This window comes from Choloepus didactylus, chromosome 6 (genome assembly GCF_015220235.1).
Source record: "Choloepus didactylus isolate mChoDid1 chromosome 6, mChoDid1.pri, whole genome shotgun sequence".
Lineage (NCBI taxonomy): Eukaryota > Metazoa > Chordata > Mammalia > Pilosa > Megalonychidae > Choloepus > Choloepus didactylus.
The window spans coordinates 109,850,451-109,873,753 of record NC_051312.1 but is presented as its reverse complement, the minus strand read 5'-3'; the positions used below and the strand labels follow the sequence as shown (position 1 = coordinate 109,873,753).

At 43.9% G+C, this 23,303-nt stretch overlaps 1 protein-coding gene across 1 annotated transcript in view; it reads right to left on the bottom strand.

The window, feature by feature from the left end:
• Positions 1–528: 528 nt before the first annotated feature.
• The window catches only part of PANX1 (pannexin 1), a 74,746-nt gene continuing 51,971 nt past the window's right edge, over positions 529–23,303 (bottom strand). The window contains exons 2-5 of the mRNA XM_037841138.1: positions 19,847–19,986; positions 7,899–8,122; positions 5,807–6,465; positions 529–5,229 (exon numbers count right to left, since the gene is read on the bottom strand). Coding sequence (XP_037697066.1) covers positions 5,147–5,229; positions 5,807–6,465; positions 7,899–8,122; positions 19,847–19,986 — 1,106 coding nt within the window. The 3' untranslated portion in view covers positions 529–5,146. The remainder of the gene's footprint in view (positions 5,230–5,806; positions 6,466–7,898; positions 8,123–19,846; positions 19,987–23,303) is intronic.

Sequence of the window (23,303 nt, the reverse complement as noted above, 5' to 3'; positions counted from 1 at the left end):
AGCAATTTGTTACAGAGCAACAGAAAATGAATACAATTTCCAAATTTCCTGGGGGTGCCACCATGGGGGAACAGTTGGGGAACAGGAAGAGGTGATAATAGCAGCTAGCATTAGGGAGTTCTCACTGTGTGCCTGGCACTGTTGATTTCACAGGGCTCTGATTTATTACTCACAACAGTAAACCGCGTTCATTGACCATTGTGCAAAGGGGTCTCTCAGCTGGAAGAAGCAGACTGGGACATGCATGCCTAGCAGCGTACAGTCCCTAGTCCCCCCTCCTCCCCAAGCCTGGGCAAACAATCCCTAATCAGAAAGCACAGGATTACTGCTTTAGAAATCCAGAATCTGTGGGCCCTTAATCAAGGGCTTTCTTCCTTTAGCTATTGCCAGCTGTATTTTACCAAGCACCATGTAACCAAACACAGAGAAATGAGCCTCAAGATATTTCAGGACTCATCTCCTGCTGCATCTTCCATGAAATGACTCTCTCCAAAGGGAGAAATACTCAGCAAGAAATATTAAGACACATTTTCATTACTAAGAGAAGCTTTATTTAGGTGGACACAACAGTGCAGAACTATAACATTGTTTCACCTTTAACTTATAGACACAGCAGCCTTAATTTTCAGCCTTTCAGCCTTCTTTAAATGAAAGTCAGCATGATCAGAATGCAGAGCTTGGCCGAGTGGCTTATTTGGAAATATGAAATATAGTAATGCTAGTCACCAAAATGCAGAGCTCTTGAGAGTCTTGCATTTTTATAAAGGATCATTTTCTGTTGCCGTTAATTTGTTCCCATCCTCAGATCTTTGTGGAACAGGAAACAAGATGGTCTTAATTTTTATTTTCATCTGCTGGCAGCATTCTTACCAAATGACAGCAAAAAAAGAACATACATGTTTTTCTTTAAAAGCTTTTGAAGAAATTTAGTCATTAAAAAGAATTTAAATTACACCTAGAGCACCACTTCACAAAATACCATTAAATTGTGATTATGATGCTTTTAAAAAGCAGCTTGTTAAAGAGGAGCTGCTGATGGTTTCAGTTTTCCTTAGGGATCCTGTGTTAACACTGTAGATTCCACAAAGATATTCCTCCTGCGGTGGGGTGGGCAGGGGAAAGCACTTGAGGCGTGAGACACTTTAATCACTTTGACAAACCTGAAGAACAATTACTGATCAAGCCCCATGCTTTAAGTGACAAAGTATTTTTAAATCTAAGAGGAGAACTGAGAAACACTTTGTTTAAAGCATGACAGGTCAAACCAATCATGAATTAACATCTATTATATTCCACATGCCACACAATATCATCTTTGTCAATCTTTTTAAAAGATTTCACTTTACTTGTGAAAAGTACGGGCAAAACACCAAGGGCTGCCCAGAAGGAGCCACTTACTCTTAATACCCTCAAATGAAACCTCAATTACTGGTAATTGCACATTTCAATCAACACCCCTTTTCAAGAGTTTACGCTGTGAACATCTATAAGCCCAGGACCTTTAAAACTTCAATTTCCCTAATCATTGTGAGTCAACACTGAACTTGTACTGAATTTGCAAAGTGGTCACGACTTACTTCACAATAAAAAGCTAAGGATGGTTGCTGCTTTCATGTAGAAAGCTATTCATTGGTAGAACTATTCCTTTCTCTACCAGGTAGCCAGACCACCCCCCCTTGCCATCCCCTCCCTGAAGAGAACCATTTGTCTTTGAAAATCAAATCAGTGTTGCCAACAAAATAGGATTTATGCTAATTGTTCATTCGTTCATTTGTTCATTCAACAAATGTTTTTGGAATGCCTATTACATACCAGTCTCTGTTTCTGGAGCTTGAGATACAGCAGCGGATAAAAAATTTCCCATCGTCTTAGATCTTCTGTTTACCCCTGGACTGGACATAAGCAAAAAAGCCAAACAACAAACACAGTAAACAAGGTGTATAACAATCTCCCTAATTCTCAGGAACAAGGACTCCAGAGGCCCCTTGGACAGAAGAGGATATTCAGTCAACAGCGATGAAACTTAAGTGTGCAAACAATACTCTCTACATTTCAGACGTTTTTAGCTTTCTCAAGGTACAGCTACGAAGTAGGACAAAGCATCTGACAAACTTTATTATGCCCATCCTCCTCACATTCCAGTGAGGCTGAACAACTATTTGTTTCTGGAAGGAGACAAGGCCTTGCGGTCAGGGAGAGGACAGCAGTCACTGCAGGCTGCCTGGGCACTGCACGCCACGGCTGTCCGCTCTCCTGCTGACCTTGTTCAGTCTGACTTGGGAAAATGAAGGCCATTACTCAAGAGGTACAGTGCACTCAAAAAGGGAGCAAGCATGGCTTAATTAAGCAAATATGCAACATACAGCCAAGTCTTCTTGCTGGAGGAGGGAGCTCTTCACCAGGGCCAGGGAGTGCCCCTTCTCTGCTGTGCTCCAAGATCGTTAGCTGTTAGAGCACAGCTGCTTAACCGGGGATGCCGGGACTGCAGCATCCTCTGGAGGTGCATTTAAGATGTGTGTATCTGATAAGCGGTTCTGTGACCTCCCAACGTTCAGGCACCTCTGCATCAGAGGGTCTCTGTCTGTTCCTGGATAAAAATTAAACATGTTGCCAGAACACTGCTTTCAGAATGATGTATCCAATCCCCACTGTTGTTACGAGCCAGAATCAGCAGCCTTAAGATGCTTTGGCAGGGAGACGTGAACTGGAAACTAAGTGAGTAACCCTGGGGTGATCACTCAGGATGTCTGTCCCCTTTTATGAAGCCAGGAATGAGACTTCTTCAGGAAATCGGCTCCTCAAAAGCAGTCCTTCAAGCCAACAACTCACCAGCGGACGAATGAGTTAACATTCCTAATGCTTTTTTCCAAGCTGAACTGTATGGCCAGGTGTCCACAGCAGCCTTTAGAACAACTAGAGTTGTTCACCGGCAACTCCACCTCCCCATCCCCTGAAAGGTAATGTACAAAAGGCCACAGGTGCTCTTGCTTCAAAACCACTGTCTATGTTGTTTTGCTTGAACCTGGAGGATTTATGGCTAAAGAACTTTAAGAGGATCATCAGACTCTGGAAAACCCCATAACCAGACTCTCAACACCATCAGCTACAGAAAATATATGAGAAATAAAAACAAAAAACAAAAAACAAAAAAAAAACAAAAAATAATGTGGCGCCTCCCAGGAACAGAGCATTTGCTGGGAGTTTTTGGCAGGGACTTTATTGTAGCTATCCTTCCCCTTCTGAGTAGCTGTCTGTCTCCTTTTACTGTACCCTGATCACCTTAAAGATGGGGAACTTCCTCATTCACATCTACACAGCCAATGACTAGCATGATGCGGGGACATCACAGCCCCTAAAGGAGCTCAGAGAGTGGGATGGGAAAATGAAACAGACGTCAGGGACTGCAATTATTTGAACCCTGATGAAAGAATCATATGTGATGGGGCTTCGAGAAGTTCCGGCCTCCTAAAATAATGTATCCACTTTTACTGTTTGAAAATACAAATTAGGGGCAGTCTATAGAAAAGGTAAGGCTTTTTTTTTTAAAAAAAGATAATATTCTAAAAAATTCATTTCATGACTTGTTTTAGATTATAAAAGAGAATCGTGATGGAACATCTCAGAACTAGTGGTAGAAAAACACAGCAAAATCAGCAATTTTGTTACTGTCATTTCTCCGTCACATTATAATTCAACAGTAATAAATACCAAGCATAGAGAATAAGAATGCATCCTTGATATTTATCGTTGGCATTCTATCTCAAATGGTCACAGAAGCAAAAATAAAATCTGATTTTCTGAATATTTTGAAAGGCAGACGTCAGTCTGTATATTTTTTGTTCTTCAGAAAGAAGAATTCAATTATATAAACAACTGCTCCATCAGAAAAAGTAAACTTTGAGGTTCCTGAGGATTTTTCACTTTAGTAATGTGTTAAGTTGCAAAGAATAAAAACAGGAATGGCCACAGATATAATTTTAAAGAATTTTATCTATTCACAGAGTCACAATTCAGGAAGGTTTTTAACATATCCTTATTTGGCCTTAAAAGTTTATGAAATGATATTTGGGGTTTAATTTATCCACCAATTTGTAATATTTATTCTATAATTCTCAATCAATGCTAGTCTGTTCCTCTCAAGTGGCCTCAATTCTGAAACTGTATGATGCTATATTAAAATGAGTTTTTAAAAGTTGTACTTAGATACAGATAAAATAAATGCTAACTTGTTCTGCCTCTAAGCACTCCAAATGGTGGATGTGATTTTTGCACCCTCTACTATGTAGAGGTGTCCCTCCCTTTAAATAGCCCTATGTTCTATCAACGCCTTTGATAACAGAGGAGACCCCTATAGACAAACAAATCCCCTGAAAGTGATGGATTTACCCTGCTCTGTGTGTTCAGATTTCCCCAGTAGGCTCTTTTTAAAGCGTTCTTACCTGTACTGAAGTCACTGTGGTGGGAAATGAAGAGCCTTTAGCCTCTATCTCATTAACTAAGTTTTCAGCCAGAGCAGTGCCTGGGCCTGCTGCCCTTCAAGCAGGGCACAACAAGTAGTGGTTAAGGATTTCAATTAGCCAAGGTTGACATGTAAGTGCAAAAAGAGAGCCTGAAGGTACAGGACCAAGGCATCAGCATTATTTAAACGCTGCCAAGAACAAGTCGATTTATGGGTCCTCAGTTAGTGAAATTTTTTTTTTTTTTTTGTCCAACACTCATTATGGGCACAGAAGTTTCATATTAAATTGGATCCGGATGTTTTTATAATTATTTCATAAAACAAATCTCTTGAAAGTAGCTTGCTTTCTAGTAGCTCGAGGCTTCGTCAAAACTTCTGTACAGAAATGTGTTTCTATACCGCTCTAAAAGGGCTACAACTCTTATACTTCTTTTACTTTGACTACTCTTTCCACTTCCCACTTGATGAGGACTTATAAATATAAGCTTGCTATGGTTTACGTATCTCCGAGTTGCTTCTTGTAGGCAGTTCATAAACCAGTCTTCCACAACAACTTCCACTGGGGACTCAATAAGACATGCTCAATATTTCTATTAAGAACCATCTGTTGTGAACTGGGTGGCAGTGCTTTAGCAAAAATGAATCCCATGTGACAGGAGTCACAGATCTGAAGCTCAAGAAGAAAAATCAGCAGGAAGAATCATCCAGAAGTCTTTGTCGAACATTCTTCTCTCCATTAGTTGCTTTAGTGTCAATGTGTACATTCAAATCTGTCAAAGAGAAAAAGAAATATGACAGAAGTGCACAACTGCACACAGCAGGAACTACAGCATATACTGAGTTCTCATCTTCTGTAAATCTATATCATATTCTTTGCTTTATCAAGTTTGGCTTCCTGCCCAGACTTCAAAGCACAGTCAAATTAGTTCAAGACAACAATTAAATCAATAAATTTTTTGTCCCTTTTGAAAGAAAAAGTCAGAGAAAGGCAGCCAAGGAGATCAGAGGTACAGAGAGAAAAGCCAGGAAAACAAGATGAAAATAAGCAACAAAGATAACAAGCAGGAGTGCCAGAGCAAGAGGCAGAACATGACACAGAGACTGAGAGAATGAGAAGAAGGAAGAGAGAACAATCAGAGAAAGCACAGCCGCCTTCCTTCTTTGGAAATCTGGGGCCGCACCAATTTGTTCCTTCTCTCCCAGTTCTGACATGCTTCACCCAAGACCATGCTACAACCATGGTGTATCAGTGGTCAGTGGTGGGGTAAAGAGCCTCTGTCGTTCATAAAAGGCAGCAGCAGTGGCACTCTGTGGGCTCCCTCAGCCTCTACCGCGAGCTGACCCTACCTTTGAGCTCTGCCGTCTGGCTCCCCTGTCCCTCGCCCGCCGTGCCTGCAGGCCTAAGGGTTTTGCCGTCAACAACATCCATCTTGATCGTGCCAAGGTTGGTCAGGAGTAGCATTGGGTCAATCCCCTGACCGCTGCTTTTAATATTCTCCAGGACCTTCAGACACTTGTAGGACTTGAGTTCACTCACATTCTCTTCCAAGAAAAGATTGTAGAGGCTCAAGTCATTGTAGCCTTCCGACTGAAAATGCAGAACAACGAACGTGGGCAGAATCTCGTAGACTTTGAGGACATCTGTCTTCTGTCGCAATGGAACAAACAGTGTGTAGACGACGACAGGCGTCAGCAGAGCGTAGACGCTGAGGTTAATGAAGCTGAGCAGCTGGAAGATGCCGACCGCGATGAGTTTGCACTGAAACTGGTCGGGGACAGTGCTGTCATTTCTCAGGATCCCTGATTTGATGCTGCAGACGAATTCATCCGAGAGCGAGGAGAGGCTGAAATAATAGCCCAGGTAGATGCAGGCCAGCAGCATAATCACCAGCGTCAGCACCCGGCAGCTGAGGTACTTGATTATCAGGTTAGTAGAGATTTTCTTTGTCTTCAAATACTGCTCTACAATTGGGTATTTGAAGTAGCTTTCAGATATCTCCCACAAACTACAAAGAAAAGGGAACAAACAAAAATAACTTAAACCCTCACGAAGACCATCAGATATTAAAGGCATAATAAACACATTCAACAATACCACACTAAAAATCTTAAGCCTTTCCCTCCCACACTACTCTACATGTAACTTAATGACAGCCCTGGGGTATAAAGTCAGGTTAAAAAGAAAAAAGAGAAGGAAAAACAATATACCACTTTTCCCCTTAATATTTAAAAAAAGGTCTAGTTAATTAAATGAGTTAATATTTGTAAATTCTTAGAGCAGAGTCTAGGCCTAGCACCTTATAAATGCTAAAGGTTTGTTAAAGAGATTTGAGTTCCTATTCTGCTGCTGCTGTTTTAAATGATGACTTTCCACTAACACGTGCTGAATAAGGTAATGAGGAATCTCCCAGCCCAACTACAGCACAGGTGCCTCCTCCAGGCGAGGTGGGTGGGAGGCAGCTCCGGGGCCCTGGGCTCACGCCGTGGGAGCAGAGACCAGCCAGGTCCTGGCTCTTCCACTTACATCTACAGGACCCTGGCATGTTTTCTAATTTCTCTGAGCTTCAGTGTTTTTATTTGGAAAAAAAAAAGCAGTGGGGGAGGGGGGATGGGACACAGATTATAACTCCACACCTATTACCTCTACTAGAACTGCATTTAAAAAAATATTGTGGTAATATATATGTAAAACACAAAATTTCCCATTTTAACCATTTTTAAGTGTACAATTCAATAGTATTAATTTTATTCACAATGTTGTGCAACCATCACTACTATCCATTACCAAGACTTTTTTCATCACCCCAAACAGAAACTCTACCTATTAAGCAGTAATTACCTGCTCCCCACATCCCACCCCTCCCTGCCCAGCTCCTGGAAAACTTTTATCTACTGTCTGACTCTATGAATTTGCTTCTTCTAGATATTTCATATAAGTGGAATCATACAAAATGTCCTTTGTGACTGGCTTATTTCATGTAGCATGTTTTGAAAATTCACCCATGCTGTAACATGTATCTGAATTTCATTTCTCTTAATAGTCAAATAACTTTCCATTGTATGGATAGACCACATTATATTTATCCATAATCTGTTGATGGACACTTAGGATGCTGCCGCCTTGGCTTCTGCCTATTGGCTGCTGTGAATAATGCTGCTATGAACTTAGTGTGCAAGTATCTGTAGAACTGCGTTCTAAAAGATGAGACCGTGATGTTTCACTCCACAAGGGAAGGACTGTCTTCACGTAATGTCGGGGCCTGGAACAGGCAGGTGGGGAGAGATTTGGAGGGAGCAGGCCTTCCGGCTCCCACAGACTGTCATGAGGCAGCTGACCTCCCTCCTACCCACTGGATGGGAATCCTAGGCCAAGGTTGGTAGAAGGGCAGAGAACTTGTACTGCAAAACCTGCTGAGACACCTGCTGGGGAAAGAGTTACCTTTGCCCTCCATTCTCATGAGCACAGGCTGCTGGGCAGGCCCCATCTCTCATGTCGTGGTCACACATACTCTTTGCAGCTTTAATTGCGCGATTGTAAACTTTGTCAAGTTCTTCCATGATAAACTTCAAATCTGAGCAAAGATGAGGAGCAGCTGTGAAACGCCAGAACAAGGAGGGCAGGTACAAGAGGATGGCAACTAGTAACAGGATATAGGGGAAGAACTGAAAACAGAGAGAGCAAACCATGGGTTAACAGAGAAACCCCCAAAGTAAACAAACTGTGCTAAGTGTGCCTTCATTTTCTCTCATTTTGAGACAAATGCATGAATCCATGTTTATTTATGGAAATCAGGCTCATTACATAACTACTACTACTTGTAGCTAAATTCACCTGTCCAGGTTAACACTTGACATGGTAACTACCCGCCGCCCCCCTTCAATAGACATTAATTTTAAGTAACTGGCAACTACATGGAGACACATGGTGTCTCCTTTCTAACCACAGAAGGAAAAAAAAAATAAAATGACTGCCATGTCCTTTAGAGTAATCTCTGCACAAAATCCCAATTAAGGAACATGTAAATGTCACAATGACCTCAGCTGGTTCTGTTCTTACTTTTTTTTTTTTTTTTTAAATTGTTGTGGTTTTAAGAGGCAACTAAGATTTAGGGTTCTGCTTTTTTCCCTTTCTGGAATCTGGGAGAATGCCACTGAAACATAACTTCACCCAAAACAAATGGGGAAAATTTTGGCTTCAGAGACCCAGTAATCATTCTAGTAAAACAGTTGAGAGAGGCAGTTAAATGTGACAGAAAGCTGATGTGGGACCAGAGCCTGAGGACAGTCCAATGCCCCTAACCATGTGAAGTCCAGAGAAGCTAAGGCAGGCAGCAGTTGCGGGAGGAGAGCATCTGCAGCTGGGTATACACACAAAACAAACTAGGGAGGATCTGGAAGTCAGGAGAGTAATGAGCAGCCTCGTTATTGTATCTGTCAGCCCGAGAGAAGGCTCAGCAAGGCTGCGACCTGCAGCCAGCCAAGTGTGAATCCGAGCTCCACCCCAACCAACCGAGCAGAGCAGCCAGCTGTGGGGAGCAAGGTCCTCAGTTTCCCCCTCTGTGAAAGGGTCATGTCATACAGGTGCTGGGAAGATTAATCAGATAACTTCTGAAGGATGCTCAGCATGGTGCCTGGAATACAACAGGCACCAAAAAACAGCAGCTGAAGTCAACAAGAGGGCTCCTCAGGGGGCATCACCCTGGGTCCTCATCATGGCCCTGGCAGGGCCAGTACTGATGGCTCCATTATGCAAAATGAGGAAGAGGAAGCCAGAGCGGTTTCCGGGGCCCAGACCACAAAGCTATTAAGTGACAGCCAGAATCTGAACACTGACCTCTCTGACCCCAGTGCACTGGAAAGCACTTCATGTCTCTGGGATACTTTTCTTTATCTTTGGGTTGGTCTATCGCCACTGTCCAGCAGAGTCATAACTCTGGAAGAGGCCATTATGGACTTGGAGTTGACACAAAACCCCCACCCCAGTCATCTAGAGTGGGTGGCAGGCCCCGATTCTTATTTTAGATTCACAGAAGTGCTGCAAGGACAGAACACAGAACCCCACTGTACCCCTCACCCAGATCCCCGACTGCTAACAGCTTACATGGCCACAGTTCAGTTACCAGAACTGGGAGACCAACAACTGGTACGTTACCATCAACCAAACTCGAGACTTTATGTAACATCACCAGTTTTTCCAGTCCTGTCCGCTTTCTGATCTGGGATCTGACTGGAGTCCCACAGTGCAGTCAGTTGTCATGTCTCCCCGTCTCCTCTGGGAGAAGCTTCTCACTCCTCCCCAATTTTTTTTTTTTTTAAATGAAAAATAATGTTTTTTAGTGCATAAAATCAGTATATACAGGATCACAAAGGAAGCTGATTTTACTGACATACAGTTATCAAAACATTAAAACAAATTTATATGTGCTTTGTTACATCCACATTAATAGGATCTAACAGATGTTCCAGTAACTACTGCCACTGTGACATAGTAAAGGGTAAACAATGCTTCAAGGTATCTATGATTTCTGTGACCAAGTCACAGGTACCGTTAAATACCATTATGGGTTTCTACCTACATTTTTTTTTTTAATATTAAATTTTAGGTAGAAGCAAGTTAAAAGCAAAGCTGTCATGCCTTCTCTTATCCTAGTTCACAGATCCCTGATGCAATGGCCCCGAAACTTCCTGAAACTCTCTCACCAGGTACACAGTGCTGCGCTATGGGGTTCTGGCATGGGATAAGGTTTCTCAAAAATGTGAACCCCATTTGCAAAGGGTTGCTACACACTGACATGCACAACAGGCTGCAATTAGCTGAATGTTGGCTACATCACTCATAGCTGGCTGCAGGGAGAAACAGTGTACGTTCAACCCTTGCGCACTGTGAAGGCTGCCCATTAGTATGGAAACGTAACTGCAGGATATCATTTGTGCTGCCTCCATAACCATGAGAGCCAGGCATTTCCTCAGGAAACCACAGGAGGAGAACTGTTTCTAACTTGGGGCTGTGAAATATTTTTATAAATCACTTTTGTTGCAAAGTCATTTTAATAATTGCATTTACCTCACACTGTTCATCTAAATTAAAAAGTGGCAGTTTACAGTGTGTGGCAATTTTTCTAACATGCCCAAGTGGTGTAATAACTAGCACTGATGAATACTTCAGCACAGCTCATTGTAATTAGAAAAATGATTGTTTAAAGGTATTACATATGGGGTGCTTGCTTTCTCCTAAAGTACTTGTACCTTGATAGCCTCTGTAGGATTGCAGCGGAATGCTCCATTTCTTGGTTTTCTCCACAGTTATACCTCTTTTTTTCCATCAAAAATAAAAAAGCAGGAGGAAGGAAGAAGACGGCAGCATAGAGAGGACTGGAAGCTAGTTTGTCCCCCTGGAACAACTAGTAAACAACCAGGAACAACTGCGAGGGGACAAACATGACCATCCACTCATTATACACCAACCTGAATAGGGAGAAATGCCTGAGATCGCAACATAAAATCTGTAAGTAAAAACTGCGTATCCAAGATGGGAGCCCCCTCCCCCCACGGCTCTAACTGCAAAGCCTCACGGTGCTAGAGAGCAGCACTCTCCAAGCAAGCAAATATAGCTCAGCCCAGCTCCAACTGGGATTTTCATTAACAAACGTAGACGGCTCAATACAATCTACAAATCCCCAAAAAGCAGACAGAGCTTTTGGTGACAATTGACCTTGGAAAGCTGGAGGGTGGCGGACTGGCCCTGAAGGGGCTTTTGGTCCCTTTTTCAGCTCAGTGGAGAAAGCCTCAGCCATTTTCAGTTCACAGAGCTCTGACCCAGACAAGGGTGGAGAGAGCACAGGCTGAGAGAGGACTCAAATATAAATGACTATCCCTAGGAGGACCACCCCCTAAGAGGAAAAAGGGGGGTGGGGGACAAGCTCTACCACCTGCCCTCCATTCCGAACCAGACCCCAGAGCCTGGGGAAAAACAGCCATGGGCCACACCGCCTTACAGCAGTCTGGAGCTACAGGCTGACAGGCGCCACCTACTGGGCAGAAAAACACACTGACTTCAGGCCTCACAGGGTGTCTCAATCTTCTAAGACACACCCACAGGGAAACCGGATACTATTCCCTCCTTCCAAGACCTGAGCCTGTTCTGGTCTGGGAACACCTGATTGGGGTAACCAAGGAAACCAGATGCCTAGACAACAGAAAGTTACAACCTAAGGAAAACAAAGTTATGGCCCAGTCAAAGGAACAAACTTACACTTTAAATGAAATACAGGAATTGAAATAACAAATACTACATCAATTCAAAAAGTATAGGGAAGATATGGCAAAAGAGATGAACCATAAAATGAAAACACTGAGCATACATAAGGTAGAAATTGAAAGTCTGAAAAATCAACTGGCAGAATCTATGGAAATGAAAGGCACAACACAAGAGAAGATGCAATGGAGACATACAACAGCTGATCTCAAGAGGCAGAAGAAAACACTCAGGAACTGGAGAACAAGGCCTACACACAAAAGAACAGAATGGAAAAATACGAGCAACATCTCCGGGAACTTAAGGACAAAATGAAATGCAGGAATGTACATGTCATTGGTGTCCCAGAAGGAGAAGAGAAGGGAAAGGGGGCAGAAGCAATAATAGAGGAAATAATCAATGAAAATTTCTCGTCTCTTATAAAAGAGATAAAATTACGGATCCAAGAAGCACAGCGTACCCCAAACAAAATAGATCTAAAGAGGCCTACACCAAGACACTTAATAAGCAGATTATCAAACATCAGAGATAAAGTGAGAATCCTGAAAGCAGCAAGAGAAAAGCAATCCATCACATACAAAGGAAGCTTCATAAGACTATGTGCAGATTTCTCATTAGAAACCATGGAGGCAAGAAAGAAGTGGGGTGATATATTTAAGCAACTGAAAGAGAAAAACCACCAACCAAGAATCCTATATCTGGCAAAACTGTCCTTCAAATATGAGGGAGAGTTTAAAATATTCTGACAGACAATGACAGAGTTTGTGAACAAGATATCTGCTCTACAGGAAACACTAAAGGGAGCACTACAGACAGAAAGGAAAAGACAGGAGTGAGAGGTTTGGAACACAATTCTGGGAGACAGTAGTACAGCAATGTACGTACACTGAAGACTGTGAATATGGTTGAAAGAGGAAGGTTAGGAGCATGTGGGACACCAGAAGAGGAAAGAGGAAAGATAAAGACCCGGACTGTATGAGTCAGTGAAACCTAGAGTGCTCAATGACTGTGATAAAAGGTACAAATACATTTTTACATGAGGTGGAACAAATGAATGTCAACATTGCAAGGTGTTAAAAATAGGGTGGGACTGGGGGGAAAATACAATCAATGCAAACTAGAGACTATAATTAACAGAAACATTGTATTATGCTTCCTTTAATATAACGAAGGCAATATACCAAAGCTAAATGCATATGGAGGGGTGGGGATAAGGGAAGGGTATGGGACTCCTGGCTTTGGTGATGTTGTCTGACTCTTTATTCTACTTTAGTTTACTGCTGTCTTTCCTTTTGTTGCTTTCTAGTGGTCATGTTTTTTTTTTTTTTCTTTTCTCTTTTTTCTTTTTCTTTTGTCTCTCTGCCTTGACTCTTCCTCCTTCTTTGTGGAAGAAATGGAGATGTCCTTATATAGATAGTGGCAATGATGCTGAATACATAAATACGTGACTATACAGGGAACCATCGACTGTTTACTTAGGATGGATTATATAGTGTCTTAAAAAAAATGTGTTGATGAAGAAACCCTGAGGGCACTATATTGAGTGAAATAAGACACATAAGGACAAATATTGCAGGGTCTCACTGATATGAACTAATTATAATATGTAAACTCATAGAAAAGATGGGAATATATAAAACAGTGAATCTTGTGGTGGACAGTGTCCATGATTAACTGTGCAGATATTAGAAATCTCTCTCATGAACTAGAACAAATGTATGACACTAGAGAAGTTAATAATAAAGGGGCATATAGGAAAAAATATATATACCTATTGCAAACTATCTACTACAGTTAGAAGTATTTTAACATTCTTTCATCAACAGTAACAAATGTACTATACCAAAACTATGAATCAACATTAGAGGGCGAAGAGGAGGGTAGGGATATGGGAGGATTTGAGTTTCCTTTTTTTGTCTTTGGAGTAATGAAAATGTTCTAAAAATTGAAAAAAAAAATTGTGGTGATGGATGCACAGCTGTATGATTGTACCGTGGGCAACTGATTGTATACTTTTGATCTTTGGATAATTGTATCATATGTGAACAATCTCAGTAAAAAAAAAAAATGGGTTTACTACTGAAAAAAAAAAAGGCAACTTTCAGCAAGTCTGTAACAAGGTGGTATTAAAATCAATTTAACTGAAATATGATCCATAAAGGCATTAAATTATAGCCTTTAAAATGTCTTTCTGCCCAAATAAGGGACATGGTTGAGAGTGCCTCTGCTGGATGCAGACAGCCTCGTCCACAAGCTTGGGCTACTCTGAATTAGGTTTGGGTGCTTAGCACCTCTTAAAGCTGTGACTGCACCATTCTGTACAATGTCTGTGTTTATCTCGAGCTCTTCTGATGTTAGCGGAGCATCTCAGAGCAATGTGGGAGCCAAGCAGCCAGCAGGATTTTGAGACTATTTGCCTTCATACTGTAGGTTATTTCTGGAAGGGGCTGAGGTTAGAATAAGATGGAAGGATCCCTGAAGGTGATCCAGTACAGCCTGCCTCCACATTTAAATCCCCTCCACCTCATCTAAGGCAAAGAACCACCCCGTTAGTGTTGAACAATTCCTCCCCTGAAATTTATATGATTGTGTCTTATGGGCTTAAATGTGAATGTGTAAATTAACTAGAAAACAACTCCTGGGCCCCAGCCATGTGCTGGGCAGTGGGCTGGATACAAGGCCCCAGGATCACACAGGCCAACAGAGAATGCAAGCTATTCATTAAAGAACTAAACCTACAAAATCTGTATGTACTAAATACTGAGGGAATACACAAGTCCCTGGGGAGGTAAGGAAGGCTTTGCAAAGAGGTAACCCCTGAGCTATGTCTTACAGTACAGTGAGGTCAAAAGAAAAAAAAAAGCTTTATGTTGTTAAGATTTAGCTCCAATGTTACCTCCCTCGTGGCCCTTGGGCATCTTCTTTCCTCTGCTCTTCTCTCCTCCTCTGCCTTGTGAGCTCTCACCCATCCAGACAACCCCAGTAAACACTGTGGCCAGAGCAAGCCCATGCTGAGGAGGTAGTCAGGGTTATGGTGGGAAGGGTAAGCAGGGACCAAATTATGAGGGCCCCAAATTCCCATACTTGGCACAATGAGAAACCAGTGTGGGAGGGACGGTCGAGTCTGTTTTAGAAAGAGCACCACAGTGGTGGAGAAGGGAATAAACTGGAAGGAGACACGGCAGCAGGCCAGTGCAGCCAAGAGGTGGGAGTCATAAGCACTGAACTAAGGCAGGAGCATGGGGAGAAGGGGAAGACAGACTTGAGGGCTACATAGAGGGGTGAATAATAATCCAGTGCCTACTAGGAAGCAGTGGAAGAAAGGGAAGAACTGAGGCTAATTCCTGGGGTTCTAGCTTAGGCAAGGGTGGGTGGGAGTACCACTAGTTGCGATAAGAAACCAACAAGGAATAGATTCAGGGAAGAGGGGAGTTGGTGGGGGCTGGGGGTATGGGAGACCTAGGATGAGAAATTTTGAACATGAGATATCTGTATTCAACAACATCCTGGTGGAGCTGTGTAGTAGGTAGCTGAAAATAAAGGAAGAAAATCCAGCTGGCCTTGTGATCCAGGGCTTGGCAGCATATGGGTGGCTGAAGCCAAGAGCACAGTGAGATTATTCAGGGAGAATGTACAGAAGACGACAAGAGAGCCAGGGATGGACCTTAGACTGAACATTTAAGGGACAGGCAAAAAGAGAATCCTGAAAAAGATGAGAAGGAAAGGTCAGAAAGTAGGAAGTAGATAATACGCCAAGAACAAACTGCATGGGGGAAGTGAAATAAAAAGTTGCATGAAAGATGCCTGTTCCTTGCTGTGTGGACAGTAGTGACCCACTTAAAGACAACCTCACAGGTAGGAAATCAAGAGTGAAGGGCTACTGAAAAGGCTAACGCAGTCCATGAGTAGAGGCAAAAAAGACAGTAGGCCATTCCACTCAGCAGTGAGTAGGGGACCTTCAGGATGGCATTCTGGGAGGGTTCCAGATGGGCAGACCTGGCGAGCAAAGCATTTGTGCATGGAAGAAGGAATACACTCCTGCAGACAGACTCAGAACCAAGTTACAAGGAAGCAAGGCAGAATTTTTCCACAGACCTGTGTGAAAATGGAATGAACTGTCCTGGGAGGCAGGAGTCCCCTTCCTTTGGAGGCAGAGATCTTCCGGGAGGGCTCACTACTTGTGATGGTTGACTTCTGTGTCCACTTGGCGGGGCTCAAGTGCCCATTTATTTATTAAAACACTAAGTGTGTGAAGGTATCTCATAGGTGTGGCTAACATGTACAGTCAGTTGACTTTAAGTAAAGGAGATTGCCCTTGAAAATGCGGGTGGGCCTCATCCAGTCAGATGCAGGCAGGAAGAGCAAAAACTGAAATTTCTCAGAGAGGAAGAAATTCCACCTCAAGCCTGCAGCATAAAAATCCTGCCTGAGTTTCCAGCCTGATGACCCTGCAGATTTTAGACTTGTCAGTCTCCACAATTATGTGAGCCGAATCCTAAAATATATTTCTTAATATGGATATACATATATCCTATCTGTTCTCTTCTTTGGAGAAGGCTGACAGACATAGAACCATCGATTAGAGTTGGTAGATTTTTTTCTGTAAAGGGCCAAAGAGGAAATAGTGTATGCCTTGTTATAGCCATACGATTTCTGTTGTAGCTATTCAACCCTGTCCCCGAGACATGAAAGCAGCCATGGGTAGAATGTACGTGAATGGGCTGGACATGGCACCGGTTTGTCACCCCTGCTCTAGATCCTGGCTTCTCAAATAGTGGTCCACAGACCCGGTCCTTCAGCATCAGCAGGGAGCTTGTCAGAAATGCAGAATTGCAGGTGCTCATCAGACCTACTGAATCCCAGTCCACATTTTAACAAGACCCCAGGTGACCTGCAATGCACACAAACTGTGAGAAACCAAAGTCAGTGGTTCCCTCATGGGAGCCCAAGTCTGGCCAGCAGCACCAGAATCTCCTGGGAAGCTTATATATGACATTTCTCCCGGCTCTAACCCCAGAGATTCCAACCTAGAAGTCTGGATGAGGCTCAGGATCTTATGTTTTCACAAGCCCCCCCAGGAATGCTAAGGTTTGTAAACTCTGGTCTGGTAGCCTCAGAGGACCCCTTCACGTAAGTTTCAGTGAAATCACTTAAAAAATAAAGACTTGCCCACTATGTAGAATTTGTTGGCTTGTTTTACTAAAAAGCCTAATTTTCTGTTTCAGAAAGTTATCTTGCCTATTAGTTTCCTCCATCCTGAACTTGAAAAGAACAGCATGCACGCGCACACACCAGTTATCAAACAGTCCTAGTGCGCCACCTGCTGGTCCCTGTATGCACACACATTTCCACCAAATGTCCTGTTCCCTTGGTACTACTGGAGGCCATCAAAACCAAATGTGATCGGAAAATGAGGAAGGAAATGAAAAGGAAAAAAGAAAAAAGTAGGTTGTGATGGTTAAGTTCATGTGTTAATGTGGCGAGGTGATGGTGTCCAGTTTGTTCACTAAGCACTGGACTAATTGTTACTGTGAGGGTATTTCTTGGATTTAAATCACAGTAAGCTGATTGCATCTATGGCTGATGCCTCTCCAATCAACAAAAGAGACTGCCTTTAGCAAGAGAGAGAAGTCTCGTCCCGTCAGGCGAAGGTCTTCAAGAGAGAAGATGATCTCGGCAGTCAGAAGGGAGAATTCCTCTCTCTACTTCAGCCAGCCAGTTTTTCCTGGGAATTCATCAAAACCTTCATCCAAGGTCCCAACATGTGACCTGCCCTTTGCAATTTGGACTTGCCAATCCTTATAGCTGTGTGAGCCAATTCCTACAATAAATCTCATAGTATTTCCATATATATCTCCTGTTGGTTCTGGAGAACTCTGACTAAATACATAGGTGGGGAGAAAATATACTATTAAGTATAACAGTGCCATAAACTCTAATTTCTTTGGGAGAACTTGGTTCTCCTGGATTGTTTTTGTTTTTTGAAATTAAAAAAAAAAATCCCTTTATTGCAAACATTATGTAATCATGATAAAATTGCAGAAAAAAATTTCTGACTGACCTAGAGAATTCACACTGTACCAAATTTTGCCTGTAACAAAATAGTGAATGGTATCCCCAAAAGTAGGCAGATCCATGCTGGCTGAAAATTTCAGTCCCAGACCCAATGAATAAAGTACAAAATACATAGTGCATGCTTAACAGACACATACATAGACATTAACCATTCTTTAACCTCCCCTCTCCAGGAGGGAGGAAAAGTGGACCATGTGTGTTCTCGTAAAGGCAGAATTCTCCCCCAAGTAAATTATAAAAATTCACATATGACTTTTATTATGTCTTGGACAATAGCTAAGATTTTATCTGTGGGAAACTGCCTCTGAGAATTACAACAAAAATCAATAGGAAATGATATTAATATATAATATACAAATTTCTCGGTATGAGGACTTCCACAGAATAGGGAGAAGGGGACAACAACTAAAACAAATTTTCTTAAAAACTGACACTTCTTATAGCTTGTCCTTGCTAAACAAAACTCAAGAACAAATAGTTGCAAAGTCTTGGGATCTACTCTAAGCCACTGCCCTCACCCAGACCTTGCCCTAGAGAACTGAGGGTCCCTGGTCTCACATCGTCACCCCTGCTTCACCACGGATGGCCCCAGGTCACTCACTATCAAACTGAATGCAATGGCCCTGGACGGAGATGGAGGCTCCCTGGTAGCTGCCCGGCTTCTTGGTTTTCTCAGGCTGGAAGGATCTGCCTTTGGTGAGCTTCTGAACCTGACTGGCTCGTTCCCCCTGCTTGGCGTCAAAGGAGCTGTCTGTCACTTGCTCATCCACCCCAATTTCTTCTTCCAGACCCTTCAGAATGGGGTTGATGCCCTTTTCTCTACTTTTTTCCTTTCAGGAAAAGTACTGAGTGTCTGGAGCTTCAGCTTTTTCACACGAGGACTCTTTGCCTCCTTGGCAGTGTCATTCTGCTTCCGCTTTTTTCCTGAACCTGGCTTGGAAACTGCCACTGTCACCTTGTCCTTTTCTTCCTCTTTGTCCTCATTGCTGCTCCTAACTGCTTTTTCATTCTGCGCAGTCGGTGCAAAGGTGCCATGAGCTTGGGTGCTTATGGCTTTGGGGTACCCTTGCCCTTTGGCTTCTCCTCCTCACTGGATCATCAGAGGGAGAACTGCTGGTGCTCTCGGTCTTCAACTACTAGAACTATGCCTATTGATATCGAAGATTCTTATTACTTATTTCCCTGGCTACTCAACATGCAAACTTGATAAGGACCCTCCTAACACTAAGGCTGAAAATCAAAGAAAAAAGTCCAACCCAAAAGAAAGAAAGGATCCACTGAAGGGTGTCACTATGCAAATTACATGAAATGAGTAAGCGTGACGCAAACAGGCCTGAGTCAGAGTAAAGGACTTAAAATCTGTGCCTCCCTCAGCATATGAGAATAACAGAAGACACACAAATGCCCTATTTGTTTTCATGATGGACAAAAGAAACCAACAGTTGATACTAATTGCAGGCTGAAACAAAAGTCTTACTTTCCTAAGCACAGAAAAGACCTAATAGAGTCACTTCATTACTGAACATTCTATCTGCATGAACTTGCCAACTGCAGCCCAAGTTCCTCCCTGTGCAGCCCCTATGTCTTCTCACTCCCAGAGCACAGAGCTCCTGACCTCTTCTCTGCAGGATGTGGAACCTGCACAGTAGTAACTCCCCTTCCTTGAAGTACCTGAATCCAGCAGAAAGCAAAGCAGCTGTGCGGCAGCCTAGGAGCTACGTCTGAGTCCCAGCTCTGCCACCATCTGCTCATTCAATCAGTCAACATTTCTTGAGAACCTATGGGCAGACACACTGCTGAACATGCAGGATACACAGGTGACTAAGGCACAAGGAGCCTGATACTATGGAGCTTACGTTCTAACGCAAGCCTCAATTTCCCTTCTTTAAAATGAGGGTGCAGGAGGAAGTAATCGCTAAGGTTCCTTTTGACTTAACGTGCTCAGCTTTTATGATTTGAGTTTCAGCCCTGGTTGGCCGGACTTGGCTGTGGGTCGGCACAGCCCCTCTGGGCCTCAGTTTCCACATCTCTAAAGTGAACAGGTGAGAGTGGGTTACCTTGTGCAGCCACAAGGGGAGGCTCCCAGAGTCGCTCTGCAGGACGTCCTTCTGCTGCACGGCCGCCCAGCAGTAAGAGTCCACAAAGGCAGCCTGGCGCCAGGAGAAAGAACTTGGAGAGAAACAGCTTATTTGTGTACCTGAGAAGCAAAACAGATGGATCCAAGTAAACGAAAGCCCTGTTTTCTGGAACCTTCCCCCTCCCCTCTCTCCCTCCTTGCCTCATTTTTTTAAAAAAAATTTCTTTTATTTTTTTCCTTGCCTCATTTTTAAGTGTTATCTAAGTCATGGAGCAACATGGCAGAATGGGGACATTAGTAAAGGCAGAACTAAAAAAACAAATGCCTACGTTCATATTAAAACTGAGTATTTAAGAGCCTCTTCTGGCCAACACTAGTCACGACAGTGGCTTCGGCTCAGTCAGGGGAACACTCTTGAAAAAGTGAAACTACTATAAATAGAAAAAGTGGGCATGGAAAGACCCAAAGACAAAAATGTGGATGGAGTTTGTTTAATTTGGGGTAAGGATTGAGTGGAAGAGGGGAGTACAACACAGAAAACTGGGTAAGAAAATGAGTCCCTATAGAACAGCTGAAAAAGAAAACAGCACATCAGGAGTCCCCATCTCCTCTAAGAAAAAAGAAGAAATGGGCTGAAACTGCAGCGCAAGCAGCTTACACTGGGAAGGCAGATGCCCGAGCCTGCACGCCTCCAGCTGCCTGTGGGACGGGAACCGGGCAGGCTGGAGGCCCTCCAGGTGTGGCCGCTAACTCACGCTTCTGGCAAGGGGCTCCGGGACCCTGTTTTCTCCTCTGAAAACGGAAGTTTACGTCACTCTGCACATGCTACCGTGGCAGCCGTAAAGCTGACTCCCTTTTCACCCTCCTGGGTGCCCACGTGCCCCTGCCGCATACAGCCGCGGTGGAAGACTGGCCGGCGGGACCTCTGGGGCTCAGGGCAGAAGCCACGTCTTCCCTCCTTGCCAGCGGGCAGAAAGCCTGGCCTGAGCCGCCCCCAGCAGCCCTGGCCCAGCCCGTGCCCTCCTCTCCCCAGAAGCACGTGTGGGTGTGCTTCACTGGGACAGGAGCGGCAGACGGAGGCCCCACCGCAGACACACACTCTCCCATGTGCCCTGCAGCATGACAGAGCTGTGTCCACGGGCCCGGATGCCATCGTGAGCTGCATCTAAGCCGAACTGTGCCATTCGGGGCTGGGTGCCCCAGCATAAGTCACTTAACCTTCCAAAGCCTGGGACCCCTCATCTCAAAACGGGAATGACATCAGTATCTACATTACAGATTTGTTGTGGTGATTAAGTTAAAAAAAAAAAAGTAGTCACTACAACATGTAGTATAGTCTCTGATTCATACTAGCTACTTAATAACTGCTATATTCTTGTATATGAAGTAACTAACAGATTCTGACATAGCTTTAAAATTGGGGTGTCCTCCCCCCTCCATGTGCACCTGATGTAGAGGGGACAGCACAGTGGGAAGATAGTGAGCTGCACTTCCCTAGTCCTTGGGACATAAAGGCCTCAGAGGGTCACCTTCCCCTGGGGACGGGGAAGCCTTTACACTTGTGGCAGGAGAGGGAAGTACTGGGGATGTTGTTAGGGGAGTAGATTCTTGTGGCTGAAAGGGAGTGCGAGGGCAAGACCCCGAGCTCCTCCCTCCTCATCAGGGGCCTTTACACCCAAGGACGCTTCTCAGCAAGAAGCTCTTCAAATAGAATGAAAATAGCTCTTCATGAAAAATGTCCTTTAATACAATAAAGCTCTCACCAGCCAGGAATGTCTTAAATATGAGCTAGGGGAGGGAAAAATATTTCAGGGTCTCTTCTATCCTCTTATCTCATCAAAACTGAGCTTTCATGCTTTAGAAAAATGAGAGTGATCAGGATAGCACAGGACCACAGGGCTGACCTCACAGTGCTTCTGCAAATGTCAAATGCTTCCTTTGCCATTCCCCCCACTGAGGGTTTACTGAGTGCAACAGCAGATACACACAGTACGCAGGCAGTCCCAGGGGGCATAAATGGATGGGTTGGTTTTTTGTTTTTTTTTTTTTTTTAAATAAATCAGTCCATGAGTTGCTTGCTTGGTAACATCTATTCAAATACTTTCCCACGAAAATGAGCTGTTAGGAGTTCACAAAAGCTTCCTGCCTAGCTCACAATACTCTTTAGGTAAAGTCCCACAGTGCAAGTAATCAACATTTGTAACTATTTCTATAGGAAAAGGCGCTTCAAGTTCAAGTTCTGTCTGGGGACAGTAGGGCCTCCTCCAGGACCGTGGTGGAAACTCTTGAGCACAAATAACTAAGCTTTTTATACCAAAGCTTTTGCAAAGAGGAAGAAGGAAAATACAACTGAGTCCAGAGACAGAAAGAGACCGAGGATGTGTTGAGCTCCAAGTAAAGGTTCTGCATCCAGATGGAAGGTCAGAAGAAGGGACAGAGGTCAGCCAATACTCACTGGATATCTGCCAGCCCTTTAAATCATTATCTTAATCCTCACAACCAAACTGAGAGAAAGGGAGAAAAGGGGTGACAGAGAAAGCCTTCATTTTACCCTGGAGGAAACGGCAGCTCGAGGTGGTTCAGTGTCCCCTTCCCAAACCAGTCAGGGGTAGCTCCAGAATTCAGAGTGTGTCCGACTCCCAGTCTCCTCCCACACTCCTCTCTGGAGCAAGGCCAGGCTGGAGGACGTCCTGGGAGCTAGGTTCAGTTAGAATGAAGGTCTGGGCAGGTAGTCCCTCTAAGTGGACAGGGGTGCGAAAAGCCTCCTGGGAAGGGCCAAGGATCAAATCCAGATCACCAAGCCTTAGCGATGAGCTGAGCTGAGCGTTAGGCCAGAAACCAGAAACAAAGTCAAGGAAGTCAAGAGCCAGATGGGACAGGAAACAGGGAGTGAAAAGTGGGAGTGAAGAGTGGGGCACAGGAAGAGTGTGCAGGGCTGGCACAGGCGGGATGGTCACCATCCAGGAGGGGTTGATGGCTCAGGCTGGCCTGGAGGCCCAGGGTCAGGGCAGCTGGCTGCTATACTGGGGCTGGGAAGTTTGGGACTTGGACCATCCCAACCCCCTCGTCCAAATGTACTTCCACCCCCTTCATCTCATGTGGTCTTCAAAATAACATTATGGGGTAAAGAAATAGTTGTTTTACATGGTTTCTAGTAGTCTTCCTGTTGAGAGAGCTTCTAGTTTCTCCTATTCGATCCATTTTAAACTCTGCTGCCAGATTATGCAACCTAAAGCTCAGCTGGCCCAACACTTTTTGCTGGTTCCCCACTGCCCAAAGTACACATCCAAGCAATGCCCCAAGCAAACCCAATGATTTTGCTGTGGCCTGAACAGGTCTGATCCATCCCAAATGCGTGCCTGTCCTCAAGAGCATTCCCTCTGCCTGCAGGGCCTCTCTCCAGTACCTGTTTGTTAAGTCAGTGCCCCAACCTCACC